General features: G+C 41.6%; 1 protein-coding gene across 3 annotated transcripts in view; it reads left to right on the forward strand.

Annotated features, from left to right (window-relative positions):
• AKT3 (AKT serine/threonine kinase 3) overlaps window positions 1-13,050 on the forward strand; it is a 268,842-nt gene that overhangs the window by 163,465 nt on the left and 92,327 nt on the right. For all 3 annotated transcript variants that reach the window (XM_067555260.1, XM_067555262.1, XM_067555261.1), the window contains exons 4-5: window positions 3,530-3,641; window positions 4,778-4,922. In XM_067555260.1, coding sequence (XP_067411361.1) covers window positions 3,530-3,641; window positions 4,778-4,922 — 257 coding nt within the window. The remainder of the gene's footprint in view (window positions 1-3,529; window positions 3,642-4,777; window positions 4,923-13,050) is intronic.

Below are 13,050 nucleotides of genomic sequence, written 5' to 3' on the forward strand. Positions count from 1 at the left end.
CTATAGCAGATCACTGCAAAGGACATGCTCTCTTCCCAGTGTATTTCCCTCTGGATTGTCCATTGCATTACAATGTGATACTCCCTTTCTAATGTTTAACTCCCACCAAGTATCAAGGCGCACTCCACAAGGGTGCAGGCAGCCTTCCTTGCCAATGTCCCTTGACAAGACATTTGTTAAAGCAGCAATGTGGACCTCCATGCACACATTCACGGTTCACTATTGCGTTGACTAATACTAATACTACCTCCATTGATGCACCTGTGGGTATTGCAGTCTTGCAAACTTTAGCTTCTACAGAGGCCTAGCCCCACCTCCATTCTGATTACTGCTCACTATGCTTCCCATGGTGGAATCCATATAGGGACCATCACTTGAAGAAGAAGGGGAGGTTACTTACTGTAACTGTTGGTTCTTTGAGATGTGTGGTCCCTATCTGGATTCCAATCCCACCCCTTGTCTCCTCTGCCTAGAGTAAGAGGAAACTGAGGGAGCGTCAACCCGCACGGACATATAAGACCTTGGACGTATCACATGGGCAACATGAGGTGTGCATGCACATCGACGGACACTGTTTTCAACAGTTCCAGCTCTGGCGCATGACACGCATGAACACCCATGGAGGAATCCAGATAGGGACCACACATCTCGAAGAACCATCAGTTACAGTAAGTAACTTCCCCTTATAGGCATCATTTTTCATTTTGATCATTCTAACTTCTAAAAATCTGCATTCTGATTGAAGTTTGCATGCATGATATCTATCCATAAAAGAATGTTTTTGGAAATGTTTAGGTTATATCAGGCAGTAGTGTTCTGAAATGAAACTTTGACATAATCTTCATTTTTCATTTTTTGCAAAGTTTTCTAATGTGAGTCCTGCAAGATGTCCCCAAAATGACTTTTTCTTGACGCTCGAACAGTGTGTACTCAGTATTGTACAATATCTGATGGATATGATTTCTTTTGTCAATGCTCAGTACTGTAGGAGTTTTTTGTAATGGATTCATAAACGTGAATGCTCCATTAGCTCTTGGGAGATTTCATTTTCAACCTTTGCCAGAAATCAGATGATTACTTAAGTGTTCATTTTAATGAGAAGTCTGCATTCCTTTTCTTTTCAAAGATAGCTTCACAGTGTTAAACAATCACCATTTTTTGCCTTTATATAAAGAAATATATTTTTATTCTTCTATATGCTTAATATAGGGCAAATACTGAGGTAATTTTATTTAGTTATATAAGGCAGTTGGTTATTTCAAAGATTGACCACTGTACCTCAGCTATGCAGCTTCTCTATCCCCTCACTCTACCAGTGCACACATCTTTTCCTGGAAACCCAGAAAGCTCATAAGGATAGGGATCGAGAATGCCTTGTGCAAACAATCTTGATTCTGTGACAGAATCTGAAAAATGTGCAGTTGCATCCCCTAATGCCACTAAGACTTTGTCAACAGTAGTGTTTGTCCCCATTGTTGGTCAGGTGCCACTGCAGCTCCACCAGTGGAAGTCTGATTGTGATTGTAGACAGGGCACTGCTGTCTTACCACTGTGTCAACTAAACCTGGTTGGCTAGAGGGGAGGGGAAGTAGCTTGCACCTCACCTTCTTGCTTCTAAATTTGAGAGAATGAGCCATCTCTTTCATCTAGTAGCAGTTTCTTCTTAACAAGCTGTGTTCAGAAGATATTGCTGTGCTGCTCCAGCAACAGAATTTTCACCATTCTGCTGAGGGCACATAATGGAATACTCTACAGCCATCTGCAAAACATAATATAACACCACAACTCCCTTATCTTTATAAAAGATGGCTTGACAGTAATTCAGATCTCCATCATAGCAGTCTTTGATCACCCCACTTTCTTTATAGCACAGAACAGAACTGTTTTTCTTTATTTAGATTATCTCCTCTCTAAACCACAGCTATCCAAGCAGTTTATAAAATTATAGTTTTTTTAAAATTTCATCTAAAGGCTATTTCTATAATTATGATGACATTAATAATAAATTATACACAGTATGTTTGTTAAACTTATGTCAAGAACAAAAACATATATTCCTAAATTACAGAAAATGCAGTATTTGTCATTGCATAAAAAAGCATTTCAAGATACTTAAAACGAGCATACATTTTATGTCACCCTTCTGTCCATATATTATGGTATGCAAATAAAAAGTCCTGATAAGTCATTCTGCTGCTGAGTCTTCACCTGTATTTTTCTCAGTAACACCAAAGTGTGTCCCCTTGCTTTATGTTGATTAATACAAATTAAAATAGAAAATCATTGCCTATCTATGCTCTGTGCACTCTTAAAATCATTAACATAACATCTGTAAACCTAAATCCAGCAGTGAATGTATCTTCCTGACTAAACTTCAGATTTGGTTAATGAATAAGGAAAATATGGATACACAGTCTTGTGTAGACAAAATAAAAATAGTAATATTGATTTACTTTTATAAATGTTGCTGTATGTTCCTCCCTTCCCAGACTATCTGTTGATTGGACTGACATTTATGAGCTTTCAGTGCTTACATTGACTGGCATTTTCTATCTGAGACTCTAAAATGAAACCTGGGGCAAAAGCCTGGTTGCATCCCACTTCTAAATCCCATACTGCTATTTAGGGAAAATTTGCATATAAATTATATGCAAAACAAACAGTGTTAAAAGGACATTATTAAGATTGCAGAATCAAGCATTCAGAAGGAAATGCCAGAATTAAGGTTACCTGTATAACATTAATTTAGTCCCACTGTGTGTATGCGTTCTGATGATTTTTGTATTTCATGATCACGTGCTATTTTTTCCATAGGACCCGTGTCTCATTCAGTGCACAGGATGGACAGTGGTAACATAGTGAACAGCTAGTCAATATTTTGTTTTCTTCATTTATTGTGTGGCTTTATACCTTATTTACTGCACACTATTCAAATGATGTTCTGAAGAGAGAATTATTAATTTCCTTATGGCAGGGGTAGTCAATAGGCAGACCACAGGTCAAATCCGAACCGCTAGACACTTTTCAATGGACCATGCAGGCTGAAGCCTAGCTGGGGCTAGAACCATGCCCATTCCCTAGCGCAGAGCCCCCTGAGCAGGAGGCAGGTGGCTCTGCTTTCCCTGGAGATGTGGACCTTCAAGAAATCCTTCAGCCCTGCTGTCAGTTGGCTAGAAGTAGACACCAGCCTTCTGGTAAACCTATGGTATGATATCAGTAAAACCCATGAGAGCACTTCCTCACAGAAGGAGCCCCAGAGAAGGACAGACAAATTCTTCCACAGTACACTGGGAATGAATTCATAGATCGGCCCAGTTTAATGCACCATTAAGGCCGATGGGGCATCCTGCTAGAAATCTATCCCAGTACATAGGTTCAACTATGCAGTAGGTAAATTCGTTCAGTGGCTTCTTATAAATACTAGATGTGTATGTAAACTATATGTAATCTAAGTAAACAATTTTATTTGCTCTTCCCATATTATCATAGCAACATTTATAAGAAAAAAATGTTCTTTATATGTTTCTAGAATGCCAGCTAATGAAAACAGAGCGACCAAAGCCAAACACATTTATTATCAGATGTCTTCAGTGGACAACTGTCATAGAGAGGACATTTCATGTAGACACTCCAGAGGAAAGGTGAGGAATGTTTAGTCTTCCAAATTCTTTGAGGAGAAGTTTCAGCACAGATACCAGTATGGCATAAATCTCAATCTTGATTACTGCATAATCTGATTATTTGTGTGCAATTATTTTAAGAATATATATATTTGCCTGTATAAAATGTTCCTAATTTGTATCTAGCATAAAATAAGAATGCTATGTAACTGAATGGAAAGAATGTGTTCAGCTTATCCAAAACTGTGTCATGACGTGTTTCTGAAGTGTTAAATCTTCAACAACAACAAACCAAATTTGAAACTCGTTTTCTTCTCTCAATAGCTCTGAATTTCCTTCCTTTCACTTCTTCTAGTATATCTTTTGTTTTGTCACAAAAGGCAATATCCTACAACTATAGTAGATGTATACACACATCTTTAAGTGTAAGTATAAGAATTAACTCTTCATACACAAGATAAGTGTATAGGAAACAGGAGATGAGGTGCCATGTAATAATATGATACACGGTATCATTACTTAGCTGTATTGTGAAGTAGGAAGCAAAGCCTTGTTATCTTAGTGCCTTCTTCCAATTGAGATTAATACCATGGTTCGGCATTATGTTAGAAATTGCATAGCTACTAGCTTTCCTTTCAGCGTTGTTAATGTTATATTAGTACAGATATATACACACATTTAAATGTAGCTAGATTGTTTGAATAGCACATCATTGCCTTATACTGTGCAATTCTTGTTTCTTGATGGGCTTTTTTTTTTTTTTTTTAAATGAAGATCACCAAGAAACACTGACTCTGTTAGGACTGCAGAATACTGCCTACAGTCACTAAGCCCTGAGCTATACTTTGACTCATTAAGATATTTAACTTGCTATTAAAATATTTACAAAATCAAACTCATTTAATTATTGTGATATAGTCTACCATGCACATATACCCTGTGCTGCTGGGTATAGAGCGTATACCACTGTATGCCAGACTGTAGTATTTGGGAGTAAATTGCAGCAAAGTACTTCAGTAACTCCTTTATTATGTAGCATAAGAACTTTGCAGGTAGAAATACTACCGCTATGTGCACAATCATTAGAAACCATTTGGTTGCAAAAGAGGTCAAGCCTTGAATTTTTATTAATAGGAACTTTGATTTATTCTTGATAGGGAAGAATGGACAGAAGCCATTCAAGCTGTAGCAGACCGGCTTCAGAGGCAAGAAGAGGAGAGAATGAACTGTAGTCCAACTTCACAGATAGACAATATAGGAGAGGAGGAGATGGATGCTTCCACAACACATCATAAAAGAAAGGTAATAGGATACAGAGATGTTTGATAAGATTCCTTAATATTTAAATAGCTTGTGTATAGTTGTGTACTTATGTTAGCAATATGCAAAGACAATTATTTATAGAAAAGTTTCAATTTACCATAAGGGATGGAAGTAAACATTTATTTTATTAAGGTGTAAGCTGAACTCCTCTAGTTTTGATACTTCAATATAACTATTACTTCTTGAGCCCACAGTTCACCCTTTCAGGAATCAAATGAAATGGATATACATGCTACTTATGTTTTCAGAGTCTGACTCCTGTGCCAGGGTTTTAAAAAATTGCCAACTAATTCATCATACATTTTCATATTTTTCCTTTTATTATTTTACTCTTCTGGAAATTTGGAAATAGGATTTGCCCTAAAGGAAAACATTTTATTTGCCTTTCTCATGTAAATAGTCCCATTTAAAGACATTTATTGTTTGCATGAGAAAAGTTAACAGGATTTGGCTCGTTATGACCTTGCTCTTTGCTTTCTGTGAAGATATCTGTGCTCTAGTTTTTAATAAAGCAGGAGACGACTATTTTATTTACTTCCTTGTTTTTAAACCACCACCTCCCTTGATATCAGCAGGAATATGTAAAGTACTGGAAATAGCATATTTTAGTTGTTTTTACAGAGCCAGCAGGATGAGCACACAATCATAATAATTTTTTTAAACTCAGCTCCCACTAAAATAGTGTCTCTGTTGTCTTATGATTTATTTGATTGATTGTGGTTGGTAGAATGGTGGACTCTTTTTTTAAATGGATATTGAGGATTGCATGGACACACCTTATTCAATGCGCAGGAAGAATAGTGCTCGGGAAATGAATCCAAGGGCAACTGGAGCATCGGGCAGTTTAGTGATTCTCGGCTGGTGGCTTCCCAAACTTCCTGCTTCTGGCTACGTGACTGGAAGCAGGAAGGTCGGGAGGCCACCGGCTGAGAAAGCTCCAGTTGCACAGGTAGTTTAAGCGGAGCTTGGGTGGGCCTGCTTTCAAAGTGCCCACCCAGGCCCACCAGGAGCTACACCCCTGCTGCTGTAATCAAGCTGTTGTCCCGTTCCCCAAGGGATGAAGGGCCAGGTTTATACATGAAGATATAAAGAATTCTGCCCAACCCTAGATTATTCATCTCCTGGCCAAGCCACTGTTCTGATGCATGGGGATTTCTCGTGCTTTTCACTCTGTAGGATTCATACCTCTAGGCCCTTCTCAGGCAGGCAGTTTTCACTACTTCAACACAAAAAAGAGCAAGAAAGTTGCTTGCTATATGTTTGTTTGCAAGACCGCTAAAACAAAGTAGGTGACCTGGCATGTTCTGTCAAAGTTCTAATTATGATTTGTGGGGAGATAAATAGATTCCAGGGCCAGAAGGGACCATTGTGATCATCTAGTCTGACTTCTTGTATAACACAGGCGATAGAGCTTCCCAAAAATAATTCCTAGGGTGTATCTTTTTGAAAAACATCCATTATTGATTTAAAAATTGTCAGTGGTGGAGAATGCACCATGACTGTTGGTAAATTGTTCCAATGATTAATTACTCTCACTGTTAAAAATGCATGCCTTTAGAAGACTAGAGCCCCATGATTATTTTTTTATAGTTTTTCATTTATTTATTTTTTTAAATTTCATGTTGTTTTGTTTTATCCATTTTGTGTGGGGGGGAGGGAGGGGGAGAGGGTGGGGAGGGGGTGTGAGGTGAGAAATTCGGGGAATGGGGGGGGGATGGTTTGGATCCTGCCATGGGAGGTGGGGGTTGGGCAGGGAATTGTAGAGGGAGCCAGCCCTGCGCTCACCCCACGGCAGCGGCTTCTGTCCTGCAGGGCAGGGCCTGCCAGGTTGCAACACCACTCACTCAAATTTGCCCCTCATCACCCCCCCATCATGCCTGGAATGGGAACTTAGGACCACCCTCATGGGATAGGAGCTGTAGCTGTGGGGTGAGCTTTCATTTTGTTTCGTTTTATATATTTTTTGGTTCTGTTTTGTGTTATTTTGTATTTGCAAAAAACATAGGGCTCTAGAGAAGGGCTAGTCTTTGGTGGAAAATACATGATTAGCATCTTCAACGTGGTCACCACACACTTTGGTCACACATTACCTGGTGGACCTGTTTGCAACAGCAGAGTTATAATTTAGAAGTTCTTCAGACATCTGTTTAAAAATTTCATGTGTCACCCCAATGTAATTATGCAGGCTGGAACACAGAACAAGAGAAAATTAATTACTTGATTTTCTTTTTGTCGTAGTCTTCTCCTCTTCTCTCATTCTCTGTTCCCTTCCTCACTCTCTTGCTTAAATAAATATATTGACTTTGGAACTATCTGGACTGATAAATGTGGATGGCGATTATACAATCTATATCAATGTATAATTAGTGAAAAAAAGAAATCAGGACTGGAAGTCCCAGGATCTAATTCCTAATTTACATATTTTGTTAGAGTTCTATTAATTTTGGAACATTTTTTGAGGTAGCTGAGATATTCATTATCATCAAATATTTAGTATTGTTTTGCTGATGGTATGTTTGATGCTGTATGCTATACAAAACAAAAGACAGTCTTTGCCTTGAAGAGGTTGTAGATGAATTTCTGTTGTGCCTCTCTTGTCCAGACACTTTGTGCAGATTCTTAATATCTTCTGCACACTCCTAGAACTTTCAGTACTCCCAAGATTATTGTTCTGTCATGAATCTGACAGGAAATATTTTGACTGGGTTCTTACGTTTTAGAGGGTATTTTATAAAACACCAACCTTATAATTAATGACTCTTTATGGTTCTCCAGCCTTGACAATAATGATCTCTGAATTTATTCATTGCAGGTACCATTTTCTCTCAATCTATGAAAGAAACTACTGCTAATCAGCAATAGAGTAATTATCACCACTAACTAGTACCTGTATCATGTACTACCTACATGTGGAGAAGATTTATAGATTGATTGTAGAAAGCTCTTTAATTTAGAAGACAAAAGCATTCTGCCAATTCTCTGCTTCTCCACAGGGGTTTAGATATATTATATCATCTGCCAATAACTGAGAAAGAATCCATGTAATTACTGAACAAATAATCCTCATTTTTAGAACCTAGAGTAATATCTTTATGATCAGGATTGAGCATTAGCGTTTGATGATAGGTGGTCACTGTATAATAATTTAAAACATTTGTTAATAAACAGTCTTTCTGATTTAAGAACTTTCACAGTTGCCTATTCACATGTAAAATAATGTTGATTATCTTTTTAATCGTCTTTATGGATTTTTAACAATTATTACAGATAAAATTTTCTGTAAATAAGGATAAAGAAAAGCACAATTGATTTTAAGTCTGAGTTAATAGAAACACTAATGGAAGAGAAAAGAAAAATCCATCAATTGAGGGGTCAGAGATCAACATTAGTATGTCAGCATGTTGAAATAGTATCAACGTGGCAATATATCCATATAAGTTTAATGTACAGTTACATCCATAACTGGAGGAAAAATATATAAAATTATTTTTAGGAAAGTAATCATGCTAAATCTTCACTAAAAATTAAACAGGATAAAGCTTTTAATAAGAAAATAATCATATAAATTTGAAACTGAGTAAAAGAAACATTTTTGATGAGGTCCTTTTTGAGATGATCTCTACATTTTAATCACCTTCCGTCTCTGGGGTATAAGCCTTTTGTTCTAAAAACTTCTTTGTATGATCAAATTGTTTAAACTTCTAGAGTTCATCATTATCTGTGATCTGTGGTTTGGATGGAAAGACCTTCACAACTCTTTATGCCCCCAGCCACTGGCAATTTTTGACTTCATTTCTTTTATGCCTCTGAGTTTCCTGTGATAAATCAGCAAATGTATTTAGTCACTTGCCCATAGCTCTCAGGTTTTGTGCAGCTCCAGGTGTGGCATTTTATACAAATTATTTAATGATCAAATTTGCAAACAGTTTACCTAAAACCATAAACTTAATCTTAAAACACAGTTGTGAATATTTAGTGCAGGTAAAAGGCATAGACAATCATGGAAAAGGAAACCCTCTATTTATCTACGGGCAGGTTTTTCAACAATAAAGGTAATAGTGTTTATGAAATATATTTAGACTTCTTGAAGGTATTTGACTTACTACGGCATGACAATTTTATTAAAAATCTAGAATGATACAAAATTAACATGTCTCACTTAAATGAATTAAAAACTGGCTAACTGACAGGTCTCAAAACATAATTATAAATGGCGAATCATTAAGTAGATGTATTTCTAATGGGGTTCTGCTGGCATTGGATCTTGGCCCTCTGCTATTTAATATTTTATTAGTGACCTGGAAGAAAACGTGAATCATCACTGCTAGTTTGCAGGTGATGCACAAATTTGGGGAATGCTAAATAATGAAGGGGACAGGTCACTGATGGAGAACATTCTGGATCACTTGGTAGGCATGGCACAAACACATATGTTTTAATGTGGCCAAATGTAAATATGTACATCTAGGAACAAAGAATATAGTTCATACTTACAAGATGGGGGATTTTATCCTGGGAAACAGTGGCTCTGAAAAAGACTTGGGAGTCACTGTGTACAATCATCTGAGCATAAGCTCCCAGTGTAATACTGTGGCCAAAAGGACTAATGTAATCCTTGGATGCATAAACGGGAACCCCAAATAGAAGTAGATAGATAGGTTCTTTGAGTGCTTGCTCATGTCTGTTCAGAATTAGGTGTGTGCGTGCCGCATGCACCAGTGCCAGAAATTTTTCCCTTAGTGGTATCCGTAGGGCTGGCTCTAGCTCCCTCTGCAGTGGCGCGCATATGTGCTCATATAGAGGACGCTGCCAGCCCCCCTCCCTCTCAGTTCCTTCTTACCCCTGTGGTGTGGCGCTTGATGGGCCATCCGCCCAGCGCCCCTGGGTCCAGCGCTTCTCTCGGCAGTCAGCCCTCTCCATAGCCTATAGCCCCGGCTGGGGCCTGTGGGGTCTTCACCCCTTCCTTGGGGGGGGAGCTCTGGCCATCCCAGCTTCAGCCAGTGGGGGGTGTCCGAGCTCACCCTCTGCTTCGGACACCAGCCCAGGGACCCTGATGGTGGCAGCCTTCCGCTGCTGGCTTGCCTAACTACTACAGTCTTTTCCCTGGGCTGCTTCCCCACGCTGCCCTTCCCGAGCATTAGTAGCCACCCTCCTGCTGGTGTCAACTTTCCCCTATTGTAGTTCTGCCCTCTAGTTCACTCCTGTTTCTGGTTTTTTGCTTTGCTTCCTTCAGCTCCTGGCTCCTTGTTCTCACCGCTCCAAACTCTCCCAGCCCTCTGACTAGAGCAAGAGCTTTTAATGGTCTTAGGCGGCCCCTTAATTAGTTGCAGGTGGTCTCATTAACATAAGGTTACCCCTTCCCAGCTGGTTGGGAACAGGGCTCTGACCAATCTGAGGCTTACATATCTGCCCTCAGTGACTCTCTCATAGCCACTTGGCCATAACTTATCATACCGCCCATGATGGTGCTGGAACACTCTCTTGCTCCTGCAAGACACAGTGTTTCAAGTGGTTCTTTGTTTTGTCTAGTATATGTAGTTGTTGTTTGAATTTATTACCTAGTAGTTAGTAGTTGATTGGTTAGTTGTTTACCCAGGGTCGGGGCATGCCCCGGTTCCCGGGTTTTAAACCCTGTGCTTTGAGCAAAAAGCCTATGCCATTGAGTGACCTGGACCAGAGCTGTTTGAAGTGCCTGGGGGAAGTCCACCTTCACGAAAAGTGTAAGATCTATAAAGAGTTTTGCCCTCGAACCAAGAAGGACTTGGACATTAGACTTAAGGCCCTTCTCATGGAGTTGGCACCCAGACTGGTGTCGGAGCCACAATTGGACTATGCACCCTGTACGGCGGCATCAACTAAAAGTGCTCCTCCGGTGTCGGTGCCTGCACGGCACCGTTCAACATCGCCAGTACCAAAAAAGAGAGAGGCACATGCTGAGAAAGAGAGCCAAAGTCAGAGAAAAAGAGCTCGGGCACTTCAAGGAAAGCTGATTCGGCCCTGAGAATGCCTCTGCCTGCAAGGGCATCGAGCCTGACTCCGATGCCACTGAAGAGGCCCACACTGTTTACTGGTCTCCTCTACCCGTGAGGCTTTCCAGGCAGTGAATGACCTGTTGGCCTTGCCAGTGCCACTTACACTGCAGGAGGATAGAGGAGGGCACTGAAGATCAGATAGCCAGGCTGGGGGCCAGTCGAAAGGTAAGCCAGTGCTGGTTCCACTGCAGCTCCTCCCTTCCATGCTGGTTTCGCAGTGGTCACTAGAATCCCGGCACCGCTCCCCAGTACCGCATTGGCATAGGCGGGGTTGAGTCTTCCGTCGCCAGGTGTCCGTCACCAGACCATCGGTACCAGTCCGAAGAATGCCAGAGTTGATCTCCGGAATGCTGGCACTCTCCAAGCCCCCAGCACCACTTTGTAAGTGCCCCCTGGAGAATCTCCAGGGCCCTCGCACTGTGAAAGTCCTTATAAGCAGTCCAAGGACAATACACAGTCAAGGTGTGAACAGCGCTTGGGTTCTCAGCACTGCTCCCCATTACCGGAGTCCAGATGCTTAAGAAGCAGCATGGAGAAGCACGCGGCATCGGTTCCCCCATGGTCGCCAGCATTTAGCTCCTCGGACTTGGGAGAGGACGTGGTTGTGTCCAGTTTTGGGCCCCCCAATACAAAAAGGATGTGGACAAGTTGGAGAGAGTCCAGCGGAGGGCGACAAAAATGATTAGGGGGCTGGAGCACAGGACTTATGAGGAGAGGCTGAGGGAACTGGGCTTGTTTAGTCTGCAAAAGAGAAGAGTGAGGGGGATTTGATAGCGGCCTTTAACTACCTGAAAGGGGGTTCTAGGGAGGATGGGGCTAGGCTGTTCTCGGTGGTGGCAGATGACAGAACAAGGAGCAACGGTCTCAAGTTGCAGGGAGGGAGGTCTAGGTTGGACATTAGGAAAAAGTTTTTTACTAGGAGGGTGGTGAAGCACTGGAATGGGTTACCTAGGGAGGTGGTGGAATCTCCATCCTTAGAGGTTTTTAAGCTGCGGCTTGACAAAGCCCTGGTTGGGATGATATAGCAGAGGTTAGTCCTGCTTTGAGCAGGGGGTTGGACTAGATGACCTCCTGAGGTCCCTTCCAACTCTAATATTCTATGATTCTATGATTCAAAAGGACAAGCCCCCAAGCAACCCGCTTGGTTTCCCGTGCTGCTGCAAATGGGCGGGTGGTCGCAGGACAATAGCCAGTTCCCTGGCAATATTGGAATCCATGGGGGTTCCCTCAGACCACGATACCGTATGCTCAGTCGTCTGCGAATGCCTCGGCACCACAATCATCTAAGGGCCTGGCTGCGGCACCGGAAGCAGATATTGGGTCGGACTGGGAAGACTCTTTCGGATAGCCCCTCAGTTACCACCCTGACCAGGGAGGAAGAGCCTTCTTAGATTCCTGCCTCCTCATCCTCCTCGCTAGATGAGGCTGTCACAGGCCCTCTCACACTGCCCCTCTGGACGATTACAGGATGCACCAAGACCTGTTGAAGCGGATAGCAGCTAACTTGGGCCTCAAAATAGAGGAACTTTGAGCCAGTGGATGAACTCTTTGGAGTCCTGCCGCTCCCTCCAGAGTGGCCCTTCCAGTGCATGATGGGGTGCTGAAGTTCACTAAGGCTCTGTGGCATAGCCTCCCTGCCTCCCACATCTAAGCAGGCAGAGAAGAAATACTATGTACACACCAAGGGGTTTGAATATTTATACATGCACCCATCCCCGGGCTTGCTAGTTGTGGCAGAAGCTAACAAGTGTGACCGGCAGGGACAAATTTCAACATTCAAGAATAAAGAGGCCAAGAAATTAGATTTATTTGGTCGCAAGATGTACTCAACAGCGAGCCTACAGCTGAGGTGTCCAATCAGCAGGCACTTTTAGGACGTTACCATTATAATACCTGGCAGTCACTGGAAAAGTTTGCCTGCTCCCTCCCACAGTCCTCCAAGCAGGAATTTGAAGTCCTGAAGGAGGAGAAAGCAGTGGCCAGAGCCTCCTACAGGCGGCATCGGACACTGTGGACTCAGCAGCGCGGGCTATGGCTTCCGCGGTGTCAATGAGGAGACGGAAGTCCAGCAATCC

This window comes from Emydura macquarii, unplaced genomic scaffold (assembly GCF_026122565.2).
Source record: "Emydura macquarii macquarii isolate MOO-44397 ecotype Brisbane River unplaced genomic scaffold, CSIRO-AGI_Emac_v2 contig_1597, whole genome shotgun sequence".
Classification (NCBI taxonomy): domain Eukaryota; kingdom Metazoa; phylum Chordata; order Testudines; family Chelidae; genus Emydura; species Emydura macquarii.